The following is a 23165-nucleotide window of genomic DNA, read 5'->3' on the forward strand; positions in this document are numbered from 1 at the left end:
TTAAATTATACAAATATATAACTACTTTAAATCTAGCTTTAAATATTTCTTAGTTAAGATATTAAATAATAATAATATAATATAAAATATAAAAAAAGAGGAAAAGTTTAATAATAGTATTAATAAAAATAAAAAACATAATAGTTTAAATAAAAATTTAAGTAAAAGAGAAAATAAAATTTAATTTTTAGAAATAGTTAATATTATTAGTTTAAATAATCATAATAATAAAAATAACTTAGAGGTTAGTTTAAATAATTAAAAAGATTTATTTAGTAATATTAAAAACTTATTTATATTTATTAACTTAATATTATTATTAGAGAATTATTATTTTAATTTTTTAATTCAATTAAAATATAATTTTATTAGTTCTATTAAATTAAAGTTAAGTTTTAATATTTATAATTAGTAGTTTAAATTGATTAGCTTATTTTGTAACTTTAAATATTAATTTTATTAATAAGTTATTAAGGAATAATTAAAATAGAAATTTAAATGAGTGTTTAAAAACTTTAACATCTCTATTACAAATATATTATTAAGCTGTCATAATAGTTAAAAAATAGCTTTTATAAAAGATTTTAATCCGAATAATAATAAATAGATATTTTAGTATTAAGATTAGTTCAAAGATATTATTTTTAATAATATAAAACCTAAAAAGTAGTTAAGATTTGCTTTCTAATTAACTAATATTAGTTAGCTGTTTTAGTATTATATATTAAATTTAATTGAATTTAATTAACTAAATAAAACGCTATCTACATTATTATTATATCATTATGTATATATATATATATATATATATATATATATTATATGAAACATAAGAAATACTAATTTAAAAGATATTATTAGTTATTTATAAAACGCTTCGATCATTTAGCTATATATTATACTCTAATTAAAATTATAATAATAATATTTAAAGTATTATATAAAAAGTTTTTAGTTTTAAGTAATTTAAATAACTAAAAAAGCTATTTATACAGCTTGTAATAATTAAACTTTAAAAGTTTAAAAAGAATAAATAAGTAATTTATATTAATGTTTTTAATAAATAGAAATATATACTAAATATCAAATATAATAAAATGCTAAATAGAAATAATATTTTTTAATCATCTTATAAGAAAAAGGTTTAACTTTATGTATTATTATTTTATAGGCTGCTGGCTTTATATTGTGAAATTTAACTAGTATTAACTGCGAAAGCTAGACTGGTCCTCTCGCCCTCTGCTAACGACCTTCAGGTTACGTGACTTTCAGACTTAGACATCTTAACTTCGAACATCACAACGAGCTAAGTTAACCGTCTTCCTCTAGCTGCCTCTATCTCTATCAGTCTCCTTTATCTCTTAAGGCTCCTCTAAGCTGCACCTACTCTTTATTATCTCTTCCGCCGTTTAGACGTCTACGCTATAATAAATAACGTCTTCTGCCCTGCTACGCAGTCTTAATAGCCCTACTACTATTAGCTATACTCTTAATATATTCGCTTTTCTGAACTTATTAACGTTCCCTTTAAGCTACTTTAGCTATCTTAAGGAAGTCTATAAAGTATTTATAGGTATTAAGATCGTTATTAATAGCTTTAACTACCCCTATATTAACCTTAAAGCTATATAATTTTAATATCTTATATTTATTAGCTATTTTAAGTAGATATTTCTAAGTGAATTTAAGTAGAGTCTTTTTATTAATAAAGAGAAAGTTATTATACTTAGAGCCTTTAATTTCGTTCGCGTTAGTTTTATAGATTAAGTTATTTAAAGTAGTTTTATTTAGTTTATATATAAGTATAATAAAAAGGAAAATATTATAGTTGTTATATATATAAGAGGATATAAAGAATAAGCTTAAAACCTTATTTAAAGTAGTAGTTAAGTTTTTATATTATAGCTATAAGAACCTTTTTAGCTATATAAAGAGTTATATTATTAAGTTTACGCCTTTAAGTATAGGTTTAAGCTATTGCTATGCTTTAGTTAAGAGTATTATTAGCGTTCTACATTATAAATAACGCTCTCGCTAGTATATTTTATTATTTTACTACCTACTTACCTGCTCTCTTCTATTTAGCTAGAGATAAGTTAAGCTAAACGTTAATAACTAGTTATACTGAGATTTATTTATTTACTTTATTAAGATTAAGTATAAGTTAAAATACTGCTATTAGGTTTTAATATTTTGAAAAAAAGTATAGAGTGAACTATAATACGTATTTATACAGGTTAACTAAACTGCTAATATATTATTATTTTATACAGCTAGTGTTATATACATAAGTAGTAAAAATTATAAAAAGAGAGATTAATATTAACTAGATAATTTTAGAACTTCATAAGTCATTAAATGAAAATAAAATAAAGTTAATAAATAAAGCTATTTTAAGTTATAATTTAAACTTATTAGAGAATTATTTTGAGAAGTTATTAATAGATAGAAAGCTTATAATTTTAAACTAAATAATTATTCTACTATTTAAATAGATATATTTATTTTTTATATTATTTATATATCTTAAATAATATTATTAGCTTTTATTATTAATTTTATTAATTTATTTTATAAGACTATTTATTAAAATATTAATCTTATTATTAATAAAAAAGAACATTTTTCTAGCTATTCTTTTTAATAAAATTACTTATTTTATTATTATCTTTAATAATACTTAAAAATAAATTTAGTTTTAATTTTATTTTATAATATTTTAAATAACGTGGTTTATCAGTCAGCCGGCCAGACCAGTCAGCTGGACGTTTTTTTCTAAACACTCTTACGTCCAAATCACTTAAACCTTTGACGCATAAAATCTCAACAACCATAATGCCAATCTACACCTAAGAAGACAGAGTCATTCTTGCGATTAAAGCGATCTGATCGACACGCGCTGCAGGTAATAACTTAAGCATTTCGCATGCTGCAAAGACCTACAGTATCCTAAAGAGCACCTTAGCCGATAGAATGAACAACTAACCGCAATATAAATAAACTTAACCCTAATAATATAAACTTAATCTAATATAAGAGAAAACACTTCTCTAATATGTTATTCAATAGGATTCCAGAGGATTTCCTTTCCACTTCAGCAGTGTGGAAGATATAGCTAATCTCCTGCTAAGAGCGCGTAATAGCAAGCCTGTCAGCAAGCAATAGGCTAGGCGGTTTGTAGACTTACAGCCTGCTCTGAAAACCAAGTTTAATTATCTATATGATTATTAAAAGGCTCTTTAAGAAGATCCTAAGGTTATATTAAAGTGGTTTGCACTATTACATAATATAATAGCTAAGTATAGCATCTAAAAGGGGGACCTATATAATTTTAATAAAACTGGCTTCATAATAGGCATAATCACTATATTAATAGTGGTTACATATACTGATTAATACAGCAAAGCAAAGTCTGTCCAGCCTAATAACTATAAATAGGCTATAGTTATTAAATATATTAATTCAGGTGGGTGGTGCATCCCTCTGTTTATAATTATCAAAGATGTATATCACCTTATTAATTAGACTATAGAATCAGGATTTCTAGGTAACTAGGTGATTAAACCTACTGCTAATAGATAGATAGATAATTAGATAGGTCTTAACTAAATTAAACACTTTAATAAACATACTAAAAACTAAATAAAAGGTGTCTACTAGATACTTATTATTAATAGCCACAAAAGCTATTTATCAGCTAAATTTAATAATTACTATAAGCAGAATAATATTATAACTATTAGTATACCTATATATTTATTATATCTACTACAGCTATTAGATATTACCTTTTATTCGCCTTTAAAACGCGCATACAGTAATAAAATCAACTAATTGATCAGAGCCTCCATAAATCATATCACCAAGTCTAAGTTCTTTATTACCTTCCACTAGGCCTATAATAAGGTTTTCAATAAGGAAAACATTAGGTCTACTTTCTAAGGCGCTAGAATTTCACCATAGGGCCTAGACCATATTATCAAAAAGCTTGATATATATTTACAGACGCCTACACCTCCTATAGCTAACCCTTCAACACCTCTACCTTAGTAGTTATAAACGCACTCTAACCTATAATAAACTATCTTACAGTCTAACTTTATCAAAAGTTATATCTCTGCTTATTAAGGAAGCTTACTAACACTAATTATTACTGCAGTTAAGCAATTATTAAAGGGTGCGCAGGCAATAGCGCACTTAATCACTATTTTGACTGATCGGCTTCATACCTTTGAGGATGCAAATATAACACTTGCTAAGCGCTAGAGGGCTAAAAGAACGCAGGTCCAGCTTAGAGGGGCACTTAGTATAGAGGAATCTCAGGTTTTACTTGAAGGGAAACAAAAAGGGAAACGTCCAGCACCTCAAGAGGACGACGAGGGGGGTCTATCAAAGAGAGCCCAGCCAGCTTAGAGACGCTGTGGTATGTGTGGTGAGACTGGGCATAACGCGCGAACCTATTCTAAAGATGTCAAACCCTCAGGAGATTCTGATAGCGACAACTAATAGTTAATTTAATGCGTTATGGTTAAGAAATACTAGATATTATTATGTATGTGGGAAAAGAACATCCAGCTGACTGGTCTGGCTGGCTGACTGATAAACCACGTTATAGAATATTTAAATAATATAGATAATAAATACTAATAAGTTTATATAACATATTTTTAATATATTTATAGCTATTACTCTATTTATAGATATGTTACTAGCTTTTAGCTTATCTTTCTCACTATTAATATAAAGAATAAGAAGTTTTTAAAATTTTGAAAAAAAAAAAGAAAAAGTTTATAGTTTAGCTTTATATATCTAGTTTATATGTAATTTACATAATATAAATTAATATAAAATATATTATTAAGTTAATATAGTTTTCTACTAGAAATACTTATTTTAGACGGAGTTTAGAAAAAATATAATACAGAAAATATATTTTATTTTTGTTTTTTTTAAGAACATGTCTATTTTTAATTAAATATAATAGTTTTTAATATTATTTTTTAGATATATAGCTATAATAAAGTAGAAAATACAGGGTTTATATAGGTTACTACGTAATATTATTAATTAAATTAATTTATATATATTTAAAAATGGGTCTGTATTTTTAGTATACTATATTTAACTTAAGAAGAAAAATATTAGTGTATTTATTATATAAGCAGCGATAACTATAGTACACTGGGGGCTATAAAAGTGGGCCCTATACCTAAAAATAGCGCTTTTTGATAGATAATTCTAATATATTTACTTTATATAATAGCTATATTAAGCGCTTAAAGATATTAATTCTAGTAGATTTAACCTTATGAGGGGATGTATTTATTTTGTATTTTTTAGACAATCTCTGATTTTAGAGGTGAAGATTTACTTAAAGACTTTTCTTTTAGTATAATAATATTATAGTATTAAAAATGGCTTATAATTAGTCTTAGCTACTAACTAATTATAAATATTAAATTATAGAGAAACTATTTAAAGAATTTATTTATTGTTTCTATCTATTTATACTAAATAAACTAATAGTATAAATATATTTTAAAATTACCAAAAAATATTTCAATAAAGTTATAATTTAATAAATATAATAATAAGTATACTAAAAAAATATTAATATCTTTATATATATTCTTAAACCTCTTAATAAAATACTAATCTATATTATTTATAACTAATATTAAGTTAGACTTAAGATATAGTTTTATAAAGAGTAAAATAAAATATTTAACTTAATATAAAAACCCCTCTATATTAATATAGCTAAAATAAATTTTATAAATAAGTAGATTATTAAATATAAATACTAAGAGGATATAAAATTATTAGCTTTATTTAAGGATATTTTATTTAAATAGTTAAATCTTTTTAAATAACTAACTTATTTATTTAGTTTTAATATAGTAATTTATATTACTTTTATTATTAAAAATAAATTCGTTAATATATATATTATAAATTTACTACTAATAAAAAAACTGTTTAGTGGTATTATATTAAAAAGTGATATTATTAGTTTTTTTTACTATTATTATATTAACTAAAAGTAGTATAAAATAATAGAAAATAATATATATAAATTAAATTTATTAATAAAGAAATTTTATATTTTATTAAAATAATAATCTTTTTATTATAGAGTAGTTTAAAGATTATTTATTTATATATTAATATTATTTTATAATTATTAAAACTATTTAGTTAACTAAAATATTTTAGTATATCCTCTATTAATAAGTATATTTTATAATAAATATAAGTAGTTTATTTAAAGTATTATGCTAGATTTACTATAGCTTAATTATAGAAAAATAATGTTGATAATAAGTTTTCAAATAACTTTCATTATCTTTTACTAAGAAGTAGTATTACTATTAGCTTCAATAATTAAATAGTTAGTAAATAGTAAATAAAAATAAGAATAAAAATATTAATATAATTTCATTTATATTATACTATTAAATACTATATATCTATAGTTTAAAGAATAAGCTATAATACTTTAGTATTTTATATTATAACTATAACTTCTATAATAATAATCTAATTTTTATAACATGTTTTAATATAATTTTTAAATATTTTTAGCTAATTACTAAGTAGAGTAATAGAATAAGCAATATAATACGTTTATATATATATAGACTAAAATTATTAGTTCTTCTTCTAATATAATATATAATTAATATAATTAATATAGATATAACGAAAAACAACGACGATAGTTAAAAATAATGAAAAGAAAGTATCAATTAATATAATTAAATACGTTATAACGCGGTAAAAGTGGTGGCGGGCAAAAAACCTGAAAGTTGCGCATTAACAGGGGTTTCGGAAATGTCAAACGCAAATGGGTGCATTATCTGCCCGCTGCGCCGCGCATTTCAGCCAAAAAAGTAATGGAAGCCAGAAAGGAACATCCAACTGCAACGAGCCGAGTCAAGCCGCTCAGACCGCTGGACGAGCAATGTATCCATCCGCAAGCCCCAATAACAGACGCATTACAGAAATAAGAAAGAATAATCACAGAAAAAAAGGTGAACTGACTGACCGGTTCGGCTTGGCGTCGTTTGGCTCTACTATATCCCGCACCACACACACACACACACACACCCTTTGGAAGATCAGAATCACGAATATTGTCCATGCCACTCACTCAACTCACCTTTCGGCTTCTCCATGTCTACCCCCACCCCCTGCCCACTCCCGATTCTTACCCTCTTTCTGCTTTAGGCCAGGCCATCTGTGAACGACAATCGAACATCCCACGCAGGTGGTAAGGAACCGGGCAAGAACACAGTCAACATCCCACGCAGAAAACTCCCACTAGAGAGGGCACAGTCGACATCCCACGCAAAAAGAAATCCCACAAAAAAGGCACAGTAACAGTATCCCTTGCCTGGCGCGATAAGCAGACGTCAAAGATGCGTTGGCACGTAATATGTGCCTCTCTTACTCTCCCCAAAAGAGTCAGTTAGTTTAGTTCACGTCTAGCTGACGGCAAGGGGTGGGCTCCCCTCCTCAATCCTAGAAGTGGTGCGTGACGTGGCTGAGTGGTTGGCCCCCCTCATTACAACAACAACAACAACAACAACAACAACTCTGTCAGAAACCTCAAGGAAACATGCAAAAGGCAGTTGTGATCCCACCTCTTCCGCCCTGTCAGCTGGCCTAGGGTAAACGTTAGGAACACATTCGGATGCTTGGGGTTTGCCTTATCTGGCTGAAGGGAAGGGGGTGTGCACGGTAGAGTACCTCACCTCAAAGGGGGGGCGCGACCGACAGACCGGTCGATCAGCCAGCCCAGCGCCTCCGATGATGGATGGATGACTTGCATTGTGGCATAAGCTGACTTGCCCACACACCGGGCTGCGCTGTGCCTTCACCACAAGCAACCCCCGACACGGGCATCTTCCCAGTCTCTCTCTTTCTCTTTGCGGTCCCTGATCGAGCTGGACTAACAACACCCCTCTCTCGCCTCACTGTTGCCTTTTCAAACCAAACTGCCAAGTCACGATCCCCCCCACGCCATTGGACCCGTCAGAAGGGGGGCTCGCGCCATCATCTTCCTCGTCATCGGTTTCCAGCAAGGCAAAAGCCGGGATTGAGGGACTTTGTCAAGTTAAACATAAAGCTGTTGTTGCTTTTTTCCAACACGCGGCTGTCTAGTACTGTTTGAACCTAGCACAGGTAATGCCGGCCCACGCCCGAGGGCATCCATCCACCCGCCGGTCTCTGTCCTCGCTCGCCAAGACCCTTTGCTCAAACAGATGTGATAAACACATAGTGTACAGATTCCACCACAATCAAATAGGTATCCGCCAGCAACGGCGTAGAGCAATACAAGAGAAACAGATAGCCAATGCTTCGTCTCGGGCGCCCTGAAAGACAACTTTGAAAACACCAACTTGAACCGCCCTTGAAGGCTTTGTCCTTTTTTTTTATACACATAATGCCGGGAACACATGAATAATCTTCTGGACCAAGTCCTGCTCTGTTTTTCTTTTTCTGTCCTGATCCTGATGGTGGAGATATCCCTTCTCTTTCCTCCCAAAAACGGCCAACTCCGGTAACAACCAACAAAACGTCCGCGTCGGTCGCCCAACTATGCGAGTCTTTGTGTGAAAAAGTCCCTGAACCCCAAATCAATTGTTCCATTTTGAAGCCGCCCCTCCTATTATAAATCTGTAGCCATACGATTCGAACGGGGAAGCAGCGAAACGAAGTGGGTATAAAGTAAACGAGTGTCGAAAATGTCAAATAACCTCTGGCTCATTGAAGGCCGTATTCTGTCGTATCGGTTCTCACCGCTGGCCCTGGTCATGCGGATGGTGTCCGTGGTGAGGCGGCGGGCCAGGGGGTCTGCTGGCGAACCCCGTCTCGTGGGGGACGCGGGTGTAGCTGGGGTACATCGGACCGCCGGGGGTTTGAACCATTCCCGGCTCCGTCCCGGGAGCTCCGAAGGGTCCTTCCATAGCTCGGAGAGGAGGCAGTCTTTCACCGCCGGGGGCCGTCGAAGGTGGGCGCTGCATCATGCCGTACGCTCCAGCCTGCATCGGAGGCAAGTTGCCCGGTTGGGGGACCGGCGTGCCATACGATGGGACCGAGAACTCGGGCGTCGGCGCGGAGTCGGTCCTTCGTCGTCGTGCCGGTCTCTCCACAGACGACTCGCTTGACGCGTAGCCCTGCTGGGGGTGAGAGAGGATGGGTGCCTGCGCCATTGGGCTGGTCTCTGCCATCGAACCACCGCTCCGTGAAGACGTCGGGCTGGGTGGCCCGTTCGCCATGTCACTAAGTGGTGTGCGCAGGACCACCTCACGCAACCGGTTCCGCTCATCCCTGTAAAAGTCTCTTTCTTGAGTCAAGTCCCGCAGGCGAGACTCCAACTCCCGATTCCTCTGCTCCAGCTTGTTCATGGTGGCGATCTGCTCTGCGTCTCTTTCCTTCTTCCGTTGTCTAAACCGTGCGGACGCGCCGGCGTTGCGTTGCCGCTTCTCGTCCGCCTGCTTCGACGCCTGGTGAACGTCGACGGGCACCACCATCCCGCTGTCCCCTCCAATCCTGAACATTATCCCGCCCTCCATCACCGCCTTTGCAGATTCGGACCGCAGGCTCTGGTACAAGGCCGTTCCGCTCCCAGGGGCTGACCACACGGGGCCGGGGGGGGAGACTTGTGGCGGGTAGTTGGGCCCGGAAGGCATCATGCCTTGCTGGCCCTGGTATTCCGGTCCTCTGGGATCTCGTGCCATCGGAGGCAGCTGAGGCCTATCAGCATGTGGTAGCTGTCCAACCATTGGTTGGGACATGGATCGGGGAGGCGTCGTCATTGGTCCCATGGTCGAAGGCGGAGGGCCAAGGGATGGCGGGCCGGAGAATGGGAGACCAGGCGGCGGACGACTTGGCTCCTCCTCGTAAGGCCGTTTCGCTCGCGGCGCTGAAGGGGGTAGGAAGGGGGTGTGTTGGCCCTCGTGACCCTTGATGCTTCCCTGTCCGACACTGGCTGCTCGTGTTTCCCCGGGGCTGAGAACTTGCCTGCCCATCGTCGGAAAGGGGAAGCCGCCCTTTGGCGAGCTCTCCGAGGGAGTGTACCCAAGAGGTGTCGTGGCTGGGTGCCCGGCTGGGGTTACTGGCTGTGATCCCGGGGGACCAGGAAACGAGTATGGTCGATCCGACGTGCTGTAGTGTCTCGGGGGCATGCCGTAGGGCGAGCCCTGGGACTCGGCACTCCGAGGTTGCGAAGTCTCCCCCTGGTACCCTTCTGCGTGTGCCTCGGAGGGGTTGATCAAGCCTCTGATGCCCAACGACGAGCGTGGAGCGAACGGATCCCTAGCAACATCTTGTTGTCCTGGAAGAGAGCTTTGTTGGAAAGGGCGAGGGGGTGACTGCGATGGAGGCCGAGATGTAGGTGCAGGTCCCCTCTGTGACATCGAGACCTGGTCCCCTTCGCACTCCTGGCCTTGAGGGCCCGAACATTGACCGCCCTGACCAGTGCTTGAAGCGGAGGAGTGATCCTGATCCGGGTGGGAGGCTGGGTGTTCGGATGTGTGCCCGTTGTCGAAACCAGACTGTCGAGGCGCAGTTGACGGATCTGAGTGTGCGTAATCGCTCTCCTTAGCCTCTCGGCTTCGTTGAGGATGTTGTACAAAAGGCCGGGCAACTGCTGAGACCGCCAGTTTGTCGACTGGGGGTGGGACTAACTGGGTCGAAGCCAACAGTCCCAATTTGCTAGAAGTCGGTCGTAGAAGGAGAGAAGATGAGGAGGCTCCGGCAACGGCTGGGAGGGCCGTCGATGATGTTAGACTCTTGACCTTGGACAGTAAAAATGGGTGGCTGCAAGAGTTGTCGAAGGTTGGTTGGGTGATTAGCGTAGCTAGCGTCTAAGCCGTGTGCTATCAAGATGTCGTGATAGTCCCTTGGAGATGATGGAGAGAACGTGGACGAGTTGATGAAAGTCCTTCTGCGGAGGAGGTTGATGGAGGGTAGTTAAGGATGCCCGAGGTGGCCACCAAGATGTATGTCGGGGGCTGGCGGTACTGATGGGTCAGGATTAGATGCGGTGAAAGGTGGGATGCAGCTGAGCGGACCACTCATGACTCTAGGAACGAATCCCAGACCATGAATGGCCAAGGGGATCTTACGCACTGTTTATGGCCGGATCTACCTACCAGCGTGGACAGTCGGGCGAGGTGATGGCGTCTTGTAAGCGAGCTGGTGGATGTTGCTGTGTCGAGGAACTGGCCCCCAAGCTCCGTTCTTTCGAAGAGAGAGAGAGAGAGAGGCGGTGTTGATGTCGGGTTGTTGGGGTTGCGTGTTTAAAGTAGCAAAGCTTGGATCGTGTTTCCCAGAGACAGTTGACTCGAAACCTTGACAGGACGGGTTGGCCGGCGGCGGTATCGGTAGGAATAAGAAAGTAAGATCGAAGGGAATCGTCAGGAAGTTCGCAGGTCTATTGCTCCAATGTAACCGTAGTTCATTACGCGACACAGACGACGACTAGACAAGGTCGGGAGGAGCCAGGTCTATTTGATTTTTTTCTGTCCAGCCCTAGCGTAGTTCTCCCATGGCGGCATAGCGTTCTTATCGAGCCCTGGCAACTTGCCGGGGAGCTTAAGGTGCATGGGGGTGTGGTGGTGGAGGAGGATGAACGGCGACATGGATACGGATACCTGGTGAAGCTGCAGCAGCTTGTTGGGTTGCGGTGGACGTGTGCTGGCCGGGGTGCATGTTGCCAGGAAAACACCGGGGGGTCGCCCCATTCTCGGCGCCATAGGGTGCTCAGACATTGACAGGGCTTAGTCGACCGGTGGCTCTTCGTTCGGGACCAGAGACAAGTAGCGGTACAAGTCCCCTTCTGACACGACCGTACCTCTGTACAGGTTGTCTTGCTAGCTGCGTGTCTGCTGTCTGTCTGCCTGCAGACTGTCTGCTTCTGCGTCCCCGTCGTCTGCAGTCTGCATCTGCGTGCCTTGCTTGGCTTTGACTGGGACCTTGACCATGACAAGTTTGTGTTTTTTTTTTTTTTTTTTTTTTTTACCTCCCCTCGCTTCCTCACTTTCTCTGTTGTTTTGTTTTATGAGTCTCTCTCTCCGGGGCCTGTCATGCGGGAAAACGCTTGTATTCCAGGAAGGCTAGCCATGCTTGCCGCACAGAGGATAAAAAGGTTCTGACTGCTGAGCCAGTCCGGAACGCCAGGAAGAAGACTGGGATATGCCTGTATATTTTCTCCTCGGGCCAACCCAGCAATGACGGACAGAAGCGACGGATGCTTCGCAGCTACCGTCCGTCCAGAATGGCGCAGCCCGAACGCCTGAAGGTCTGTAGCAACTGCTGCTCGGCCGAGACTCTACCGGCAGCTTGTCATTACCAGAAGGCATAGCGAGATGACGATGCGCTCCGCAACCGTTATTGCGCTAGGGCAGCTTCGTCGACGGCAAGGATGGGAGCACATCTGGCGCTCCACGATATCCATCCCGTGCCTTATTTCGCACAGATGGGCTCCTGTGTATTGGTGTGTATCGACTTTGGGCGACGGTCAGCAGCAGGCAGTCAGATATGCCTGAATGGAGAAGAGGTACTGCGATATCCCTCTTTCTGCACAAACATGTATCCCTCTGCATGATGCAAGGCTCGGGGAGGCTGGTCCAACACCGCTCTTCTGACCGACTTTGAGAGGAGGAAGAAACGCGGTATGTAGGACAATTTCTCCCTCATATCGACCGGCGGAGCGCGGAGAGAATGGTAGAGACTAGAGAAGAGAGGGGAAAAAACAAAATCGGCCGGGATTCGGAGGTCCCTGCGCTGGTCCCCGGGGAAGAAGCAAGAGAGAAGAGACTTGAAGACGATGTCCTTGGGCCAGGCTCATGGAAGCTACCTGGACGCTAGCCGGCTTGTCGCCTAGCGTGGTTCGTAGAGCAAAAGTGAGGTCGACGGGTCAGGTACAACGGCATCTACGTACACGCGCTGCTGCTGGCCTGCTGGGAAGTACATTGTAATGCGGTGGTGGTGAGGTAGGTAGGGTCAAACGTCCAGGTCGACGGATCCCAGCAAAAGACTTTTCGTCCCAAGAAGCCCGCCTGTCTGGGGCGGGTTAGGATCCAAAGCCGCGTTGCTGAGGGTGATTGGAGTGAGCAGATCGCCATTGCTCCTCGCGCGCAAGCAGCAGAACCAGGACCAGTGTCTCGGCGGCAGGCCGCCCGCCAGTGTGTGGCAACCAGTCACATCCATTGTTCCCAGGGGTCCAGCCGGTTCGTCAGCTCTGAGGCGAGGCAGGCCAGGCACTGGAGCAGATGCCCGGGTGGGAATCCCACAGTCAGGCAGCCTGCAAGGAGGGTACTTTAGCCTTTGCCATGTCGATTTGGCAGTTTGTCGGGCGGACGTCGAATCGGAAAGCCGGAGGCTAGCAGAGAGGAGCCACATATAATTCATTATGTGATGTGCAGCGGGCGGCAGCCACGTCGATTCCATCTGAATAACGGTGACGTTTGGGAAGCCCGTCCACGGAGTCTGGGGGCGGAAGATTTCTGCCCTGGTTCGCATGGCCGGCCTGTAGAGGAAGAGGCGGAAACTCTGGCGTCTGGAATCTTGGATACGTGATCTGGGCAACGAGCTCGCACGTCGTAGCTGGTACTTGTGTAATTGTTGGATACGGTACGCTGGGCCTGACCTGACCGGACGCCAACGGGCGCTCATTGCATCATCGCCAGGTCCGTTTGATGAGGCGGCAGACATCGAGAGCAAGGGTGTCGTTTACTGTGTTCTGCACCAGCCCCAAGTCCAACAGCCAGGCGGACGGGAGGAGGCTGGAGCAGGCGGTTGAAGAAACGGAGAAAGGGTACTGCGCACCTAGCCATGGATGATGAGGCTAGCGGAACTTGGTAATCGGTCAAGTAGCTTGAAGCATGGCGAGATTGTTGGCGACGTGACGGCCGAGGGTCCCCGGGTGGGTATGCGCAACATGCGTGATGCGGTCCCTTGGCCTGGACAGAGTGTATGGAGACAAAGCTGCTTTCGGTAGAAGCAGAGAAGGCAAAGGAAATTCGTTGATGCTCGGCTCTGGTATGGGTGCTGTCTGGGTTGAGGGATGTTGGCGACGATGGGCGATGGGCAGATGAGAAGCAGTTCGAAATGGCATGGTGGTGGTTCCTGCCATGGCATCGCCTGCTAATTAACCCAGATGAGGAAAGAGAATGGAACCAGAGCTACCTAAGCAGAAGAAACGATAGCGGAGCTTGAGGTGACGGGGAGGTGACCTGGGCACATGTATCGTCACACACAATCACCGCAGGGGGGGTACATGGCCATCAGAGTTTCCCAAGTGCCCCAGCCTAGTGCAGCGCTCCGGTCGGCATGTTTCTGTGAGCTGCAGGGGAGGCAGCTCTGGTGCCAGGAACTTGGTGCCAGGAACTTGGTGCCAGCCCACGGATACCTAGGTCCAGATTGCCCGCTGCCCGGGCTCTCACTCACCTTGGACTCACCTGGGCCTTACCTTGTTCCCTAGAGAGCGAGGCCAGCTCAAGTCATGTCGCACCGCGCCTTGATAACGTGATGAGTTGCACAAGCACAGCATGACACCGCATTTATTACAATTGGAGCACGGCGCCAAGAGCACGCATTCCTCGGGTGAGGCTCTACTTCCAGTCTCTTTCTTCTTCTCCAGAGGAACAGATGGATGATGGCCACTTACACCGGTGGCTGGCGGACAAGGCTTGCGACATCAAGAGTCAGGCAAACTGCTCGTCTTCGGTTGGGTATTAGTCGTCGCGAGTCCCGGTCCTTGGACCCTTGGCTTCCGAGGGTTTGGGCAGACACGCGTGCTTCTCTTCCCTCCCTCCACACACCTACGCAGAGCTGCTGTGCTCAGATTTCCACTCAACTCAGATGAAGGCGATTCAGGTATTTTTACCACCCCCCTTGCCCCAACTCAGCTTCAATCCCTTCCCTTACCGTAAGGCTCCTGTGGGATGGGATTAGGAAGGAAATGCCGCGCCCTCAGAAGTCTATTTGATGACGGAATTAGAAGGGACCGCTGGGTCAAGGCGCAAGATGCTTTAATGACTGACGGACGGACTTAGGGACTGGGGGACGGGGAGACGGGGACATAAACCAAGTGCGGATAGAGAAACCAGAGCAAGAGACGGAATGATGGAGGGCGGGAGGGATGGAGCAGAAAGTAAGCCGGAAGAAGGAGGGGTCATGATTGAACGAGACTGAAGAGTGCATTCATTATTAGCACTTGACATAACAACAGATGAAGGCTGAGACCCAACAAGTGCCGTTCATCATTCCATTGCCAATGCCAATGCCAATGCCAATTTGCCTTTGCAACTCTTTCTGCACTCCTCTTTCTTCTTCTTTCCCCCCGCCACCGGAGCGTCGTCCGTCTCGTCTCTGCCGCCGTTTCCCCCCGTGTTTTCTTCGTCCCAGCACCGCCCGCCGCGAACCTTCATCATCATAGCACACTCTATCTCAACACTGTTTACTGCCTAATACTTACTTTACCTTGCCTTTGGTGCCGCTTCCACCCACGTCGACGCCCTCCCGAGCCTCGATTCGAAGAGGGAATCCCATGCGCGGGCTGAGATCGATTAGACTTAAGCAACATACACCATCGACACCACTTACAGCACCGCTCTTGCGTCGCCGGAGGTGAACTATGGCGTGCCCTCATCGCCCTCCCTCCACCACGGACAAGAAGCGATCCAGCCCAAACCAAACCAAACCAAACCAAACCAAACCAAACCAAACCAAACCAAACCAAACCAAACCAAACCAAACCAAACCAAACCAAGCCAGACCAGGCCAATTGCTTTGCTCTGCTGCGATGTGACGCGATGCGATGCACAGCACAGCACAGCACAGCATAGGCATAGGCACACGGTGTAAACGGCATCATCCACGTTGGACGACTTCCTTTTGGATGTTGGGCACCCATGGCGCATCCACATTCCTTTTGCTGCCCCTGTCCCTGACACATCACAAACCACCAGGTCCAGACAGAGTGCTCTCCTCCTCCTCCTCCTCCTCCACCACCTTACAACTGTGAGGCAGAAGCCCGCCTGGGAAACTGAGAAACGGCCTCTCCACCGCTGCAATGAAGCTCCCCCTGCTTGGATCCCTGCCGCCCTAGCCCATCCCAGCTGCACCTTGAACACGTTTTGGCTCCTCATTTTCCCTCGCGGAACACGGAAACCGCCCCTGGTCTGTTCTAACGTCACCGTCACCGTCTTTTCGAGAAGGAGAGACGAGGAGATGTGAAAGTCGATCTCGTCTCATCCACTTGTTAGTCTACCCTGTTACCTACCACAGCATGCCTGCCTGCCTGCCATCGCCAGCAGCGGGACCCCGTACTTTCGATAGTACCGCCCTCTGTGCGTACTGCGCGAAGGAGGAGGGCGTTCCGCGGCGATCATGATCCAAAAGACCAAACAGCTTCACGCTCATCGAAAATCCGACTCGTCATATTCCGGACGGCACTAACACCACTCACCTCCTCGTGCTGGCCTGGGTTTGCCGCACCAGACTCGGCGCCGCAACAGTCATACCGCCCCCATGCCGCAGCGACAACTCCGTGACAACACACCGGTGCAGCTGGCGCTTAACTCACGCAAACATGCCTCACTTGAGTTGCCTCCTCCAGCCCATCAATCAACTCTGCTTCTGCCCCCCTCATGAGCCCGACATTTCCGGCGATGGTTATTCCCGTTGTACAGGGCCATGGAAGGGTGGTCAAGATTTTGAGTGTAAACGACGGTGAACTGAATCCATGCAAAGGCACGAACGTGACGATTCTGTCTACATGACTGCGTATGATTTAATCTGTCCGAGGTAAGCAACGGATCTGACCTGGCCTGCCCCCAAACATGATCCTCCTGCGAATAAATGAATAATAGCCTTACATATACATGACTTGATGTCAAGGTATAGCACCTCTCGCAAGGCGGTCAGTTGACACGCAAACTCTAACCCCCAAAACTGCGCCAGACTTACAGACCGACTGGTCGTCAAGATCCACCCTCATACACATGCTGCATCCGCTCCGTGGACACCTACACTATGTATCGCGCGCATCGCATCGAGGCGGGCGGGTGGGTGGGTGGAATAAACTGGACTGGTCATGGATGCTCGCTCACCACCTCCTTCTCTGATCCCACCCGCGCTGCATCTCAAGATCCTCGTCCAGGCCATGCCATGCCATGCCGTAGGTACCATGCCATGCGAGCCCTTGCTCGCCTTCCCGGCCTCCTGGAACACCATTCACACGCAGCCACGGCCGGCCGCTTCTGGATCGAAGCCGGACGAGAAGCCTCCTTGGGGCATGGCAGCGAGCACGCTCCATCGGCGGGCCACAGCAGAGAGACGGCCACATCTTGCGTGCATCTCAGTCCACCACCGGCCATGGGGGGACAGGGTCCATGGACGGAAAACGAACCGTCCCTCAGTCAATTGCGGCATGTACCTCCTCCCGTCGCTGGGAAATCTCCAAGGAGGGGGCGGAAGGGAAAGCTAGCACGAAGTACGAAGTGCGCAGTAGACTTTACATAGTGTAGTGCTCCGTACTTCAGCAGCTCTGCTGGCCCAGCAGCAAACACGCAGCAAGCGCACATTTCATTGCTGTTGTCGATGACCCCAGAACAGCAGGACACGGCATTGTGCAGGATGACGAGCCATCTAATTGTTTCTTTACCGTTGCGCTGTTGCTACGCTACGGTGCTGACTGACTGACTGACACCAATGGAGAACAGCCGTTTCGTTTATGCTCGGCTCGAGCAAGACATCTGGGTTCATTCATTCCTGCTCGCTCTGTGTCTCACGCACCCACACTCTGTCTGTCGCTCTCTCACACACACACACACACACACACACACACGCACACAATCTTGTCTTTGCAACTTTCCCCACACCACTATCGATTTCGATGTAATATACCCTGCAAGCAACCTTACGAACTGAAATAACCACCCATGCTTTCCCAAGACTCTCTCCCAGGTTCCCAGAAATGCCCCAGCGAGCCGACACCGACTATGACCGACCACTGGCTCCAGCTGCCCGTCACACGGTCACTCGCTCGTCATGGCATGGGGGCAGACGAACAGTGGGAGAAGGAGACCCAAGACCCTCTCAATTCCCCCTCTCTTCGCGCCATCTCCACCCTCGATGGCCTCCCACCCGCGCCTTTTCACACATTTCTCATTTCTTCTTCGTATTATCATCTTAATTCTTTCGCCCTGGGGAGGGGAGCCTGGATGAAGAGGAGGAGAAGGGACTTGATTCTTCACATTGTCCTTTCTTTTTTTTTTCCCTTCTTCTGGATGTGTGACCGACCCACTGGCACAGAGAGATAGCTTGACGGACAGTTGTCTGGTCTGGTCGCGTCCGTCATGGTCGCCGGCAGCCACCGACCGCGCCGAACGAGACAGACAACAGACGGGCAGGGCCGGACGAGGCGTCGTCGTTGGTTGTCGTTCGTTCAGTGTTGGTTGGGCGCACGTCGGCCATGATATCACTCACCCGCCTCTTGTCTACCATAGTAAAGACTACGGATGCTACAGATGATATCTGACCCCTGGCCCCCGGTCACCGACGCACAGCACCACCCGCGGGACGTGTCGTCGTTGTACATACTTACATGCACCATGCCGCCTGCATGAGCTGTATGCAAGGCCCCAGAAGGAAGGAAGTGCCATCTGCAGCCCAACATGCGGCCCCCCAACACACACACACACACTCGCTCCCTCTGTCTCTGTCGGCCGGCTGCCCTTCCACCTTACCTTCTAAGGGCAGGGACAGGCCGAGTACAAAGATACCTGACCATGTCGTCGCTCCAGAAGAGACGACACACGCGCTAGACCAGCGTAATCGACAAGGCAAGGCCGCCGCGGAGCCAAGGCACCTTTGACGAGAAGACGGTCATTGGTGCTCCGTACCCAAGGACCAGGTGGCCGCCCGCCGCCCATCAAACTCACTGCTCGCCTCAGCAAATGAATCGTTCCAAGAGAGTGGATAGGCGCAATAATTCCACGTTAGCTCGTCCGGGACTTTTCGTGCTTCCGCGAGCACCCCCAACCTACAACATGAGTCCTCGCCAACCATGCCAGTAGCCTGCCAGGCCCCCTTGAGTCCGTCCTGGAGCTGGGAGCTGGAGCTGGAGGCTGGCCAGAGCCTGGCACGCACCGCCTCGCAACCGATCGCAACTGGCTGGCAAAGTATCCGGGCAGACAGAGAGACGGAGAAGCACACTGACTGGTTTGCGTCGCCAGACAGAAACTCTATCCGTCAGGCACCACGCCTTATTACGTCTTGAGGAGCTTGGGGTGATTCACAGGTTGCGTGCGCATCTAATGGGCGGGGGGCTGAAGCGACGGCTGCACAGTCCTCACGGTCTTACCGCCATCTACACGCGCTCGTCTCTGCCGCGAAGCTCCCCGAACAACCCAACACCCCCCCCGTCAGTCTGCTCCGTTTCCAAACGTGTGAAAACGTGCCAGGGCCACCATGGTTCCGACATGCGTCACGCCTGAGTTGGCGAACTAGTGGCATATGCTGCCAAAGGTGACGACGGGAAGGCGGTGCAGACAGACAGAGACGACCCCAAACCAGACAGAGAACAACGTCCAGTCTCATACACCACACGCACGTTGGACGGACAGCAGAGCACCCTGCCTGGCAGGCCGCAAAACAAGATTACCTTCACACCCATCACGAGGCTCAATTTTGATCAACTTCCAAAGTGTTACATTTTGATGCCACGGCGCGCGACATGGATGCTACTGAATAAGAACAAAACCCTAGGGCCTGCCGCCTCTCAATTCAAACGAGATGGCCGACTCCTGGATTTTCAAGATGAACGGGCGCCCTCATCTTATCAGACCTTGTCGCAGTGTGCTCACAGGGACCAGAGTGCCAGGACGAATGTAACATCGGTTCACGTTGGGACCAGCAAGGCACAAGGACATGCCATCGCCGCTGGGAGGGAAATCCGTGGATCAAGCTTTCATTTGCGCTCGTCGCAGCCGAAGCCGACGCAACCTAATAATAAGAGGCTCGCCGCCAGGCGGACAGGAGCAGCGAGCCAAGCCAGACTGCCTAGATCCATGGAGGGGGAGGAGAAAGATGAGGGGGGAAGCCTACTGCTATGCCACCACCCACCCCCCAGTTATGACGATGCATCTCTAGCATGCCGTGATTGTCACGGGGAGTTTAACTTTGTGATTCGGAAGCCACGGTGCGGGGGGGGTGGGAGGCAGCATCTACAGATGCCAAACCGGCGCCGACTCGCAGCCGCAGATGCTTTGCCGTCGGCCGTTCAAGACTGCAAGAGAGACGGTTTCCGTGAAGTCTAACAGGACGTTATTGAGCCGCTGCATCTGGCCGGTTGCATGCCGGACGATAGAGTTGGTCCCCTCCCCGGTGTGGGCTGCAGAAACAAGAGGAGTAAACCCCGATGCGGCGATAGCGATTGCGCGCGCGCTGGTCCCCTCAAATGACATTCCATGTTCCATGGATGACACTATGAGGTGCGCGAGATGAACCCCACCGAGGGGCCGAGTCCTCGATTGTTTTTGATGAGACAACTGAGACATCTGCAACGATAAAATGAGCGCCGATATAACGATCAACTGCAACAGCGGCGAGCGCAACCATCGTGGAGCCAGCCGCCCTGATGAAGTCCTGTCGCGTCGGCCAGAGCGTTGCGTTGCGTTGCGTTCGGGGCGAAGGGGAAACAGCAACACACGCTGGGCAGACAGAACATGTTTGCTGCATCTCTCGGCAGTCGTCCGCAGAAGCAAGGACAGGCAGGGAGAGTTTCTGGCACATATCGATACTTCATGGTGACTTTGTTGTCTGTTGTTGTGCTGGTGGTCTTGGATATTGCTGTTCCGCGAGCTGAACTCTTTGTTTTTTTTGTTTGTTTTTTTCTCTTGTGAATGCAATCCTAATCACACCTCCGGATTCGGATTTGCGATAGGAAAAAGGCCACTTTGGCTTGCGGCCATTTCCCACCATTGCCCAATTTATTTTGCGCGCGCTCGTCCGCTCGTCCAAGCGCAGGAACTGTGTCGACATCGACAGGTCACATCAGCCCAAGGCAGTGTGAGTGCAGTGAGAGAGCAGCAGCACTTCAAAGCCTGTTCCCTGCCCGTGTTCGCTGTCCGGCCCGTCCCTAGCAATTTGGTTCGCCAGCTAGTCATACGCAGTACCATACATACATCCCACCAGTCAGCCGTACCGTACCGGACATGGAGCCTGGCGGTACATTTCCGTTCACGATTGTCGCTAGTGTGATCCGGCAGAGCGAGCGAGCGCGCTGACCATTGCAAGCGGAGGGATGGTTCACGAGAAAGGAAAAGAAAAATGGAGAGCAAAGCAACATGCGCCGACGATCACTGCAACTCGGAGAGCCAGCCAGATGGGGTGGGCGCTCAGAGGTTGCGCCAATTTCGCAAAACTGTTAAATGAGGCCTTGCTAAACTGCACTTGGGTTAAACTGCCCAAGCAGTGGAATGACAAGCAATCCCAATACAAGAGGCCAATGCTACCTTGACGGGAGTGCTGACTGAATGAGCGACACCGAGAACTGCCCAAACGAGGCGAGACGGCGGGAAGGGAGGAGGGAGAGACCATGGACCGCCCAGAAGAGGATGTGACGTGAGAATGGCATGCATTTGCAGCTGCAACTAACACAACGGTGCTCACACGGGCCGCGGTTCATGCGCCCGGCACCACCCCTGGACGAGAGCAGCAGCAGCAGCAGCAGCAGCAGCAGTAGCGCCTCGGAAACGGTAGTCCTTGATAGGAACGGTATCGCTACAGCACCAAGAAGAGACAGGCAGACAGAGAATGTGATCAACGGGTTGCCAGCGGGTGACCCGTGCAGCTTGCCATGCAGCTCGCCATTTGGAGCGAGAAAAGAGACGCCTGAACTGCTGCTAGGCTGCTGCAGTTCCATGGCCGGCAGCAGCAGCATACGCGCCCAACCGCTGACTGCTTGCCTGCTTCATGAGTGAGCTCTCTCTCCAACGTCACTTGTCATTGTCAACCGGTGAGGCTTACAATACGAGAGAGGATAGCGCCAACGGCCGATACCACGTGCCGGAAGGCTGTTTGAAGCACGTTGGAACCCCCTTTCGTTGGTTCCTGTTCATCCATCAGTTCAATGCTACATGCTAACCCGTCTGTACAGCTCGTGTGTACTCACAGCACTCTGTAAAAGTGACAAAAAGACAGCCCAGCCAGCCCGCTTGACCCGCATCGGCACCTGAGCTACACTACACGATTCATGGGCAAGCTACGGACGAGCCTCGCTGCAACCCCTCCTCGTTCGGGAAATTTGCAGACCTTCCCTCCACGGCTTGTGGGCGATCATGTGTCTGATCCCCCTCCCCCCTTGGTGATGGAACAGTTCGATCGGGGTTGCATAGCCTGCCTGGACTGGACTGGACTGGGCCATCAGCCTGAGAAGCCCTGTATTGCAACACAAACCTGGAGATATCCACCCCGTTTTGGGGGCCTTGATCGGTTCGTCTGTATCAAGGGCGCAGCAAACAATGTTTGATTCAATCTTACATTGTTGCTGCTGTTGTCGTTTCTGCTTTGACCCTGCTCAATCTCGCAACAGAAGCTCTTCGGGGTGCTCGACAGATCAAAGACAGTCGACCATCACCCGCAGCGAGGGTTCGGCACGTGAAACGGAGGGTTCGCAGGATGGGACCGTTAAGATTGGGAATCTGGTGAGCCAGTCGGAACCAGGGGTTGACTTCGACATCGCCCCCAAATGTCCACCAGACTTTTTGGCTGCGTAACTCTTAAGGCGGTGCGCCGTCCTGAGTCGAGTCGCTGAGTACTGACCATCGTTCGTGTCGCAACCCGGACGGGAGAGGCGTGCTGGCATCCCCTCCTACCCCCCGGACACACGCAACTTCGCGGGCGATCTGAACATTGTTTCCCTTCGGTCCACACCGCCGTCCCGGAACACGCGCCCAACGTTCCCCGGGTTCCGGACTTGCTCCCAACCCCCCGGAAGCAGCTCCTGTCGGGCATGTTCTCGTCACAAGACCACACATGCACTTTGCTCTGAGTAGTCACCAGCATCGATGGGCGAGCTAGCCTTTCTCAGGGAGCGGCTGCGCTTTTCCTAGCCGCCGAGCGCTTCCAGACAGCCGTTTGCTCGG

General features: G+C 46.4%; 2 protein-coding genes across 2 annotated transcripts; one reads left to right on the plus strand and one right to left on the minus strand.

The window, feature by feature from the left end:
* Positions 1–8801: 8801 nt before the first annotated feature.
* On the minus strand, positions 8802–10424 carry CGCA056_v007095 (uncharacterized protein; the record flags this gene model as incomplete). Its single annotated transcript, XM_037322344.1, has 1 exon — positions 8802–10424. The coding sequence occupies one exon, from the start codon at positions 10422–10424 to the stop codon at positions 8802–8804; it is 1623 nt and encodes a 540-aa protein (XP_037179679.1).
* Positions 10425–12433: 2009 nt separating this feature from the next.
* On the plus strand, positions 12434–13813 carry CGCA056_v007096 (uncharacterized protein; the record flags this gene model as incomplete). Its single annotated transcript, XM_037322345.1, has 3 exons — positions 12434–12568; positions 13547–13649; positions 13701–13813. 3 exons carry the CDS (start codon positions 12434–12436, stop codon positions 13811–13813), a joined length of 351 nt encoding a protein of 116 aa, XP_037179682.1.
* Positions 13814–23165: the final 9352 nt, after the last annotated feature.

The sequence above is a fragment of the Colletotrichum aenigma genome (assembly GCF_013390185.1).
Source record: "Colletotrichum aenigma strain Cg56 chromosome Unknown KSG_Cg56_contig04, whole genome shotgun sequence".
In the NCBI taxonomy this organism is placed as follows: Eukaryota; Fungi; Ascomycota; class Sordariomycetes; order Glomerellales; family Glomerellaceae; genus Colletotrichum; species Colletotrichum aenigma.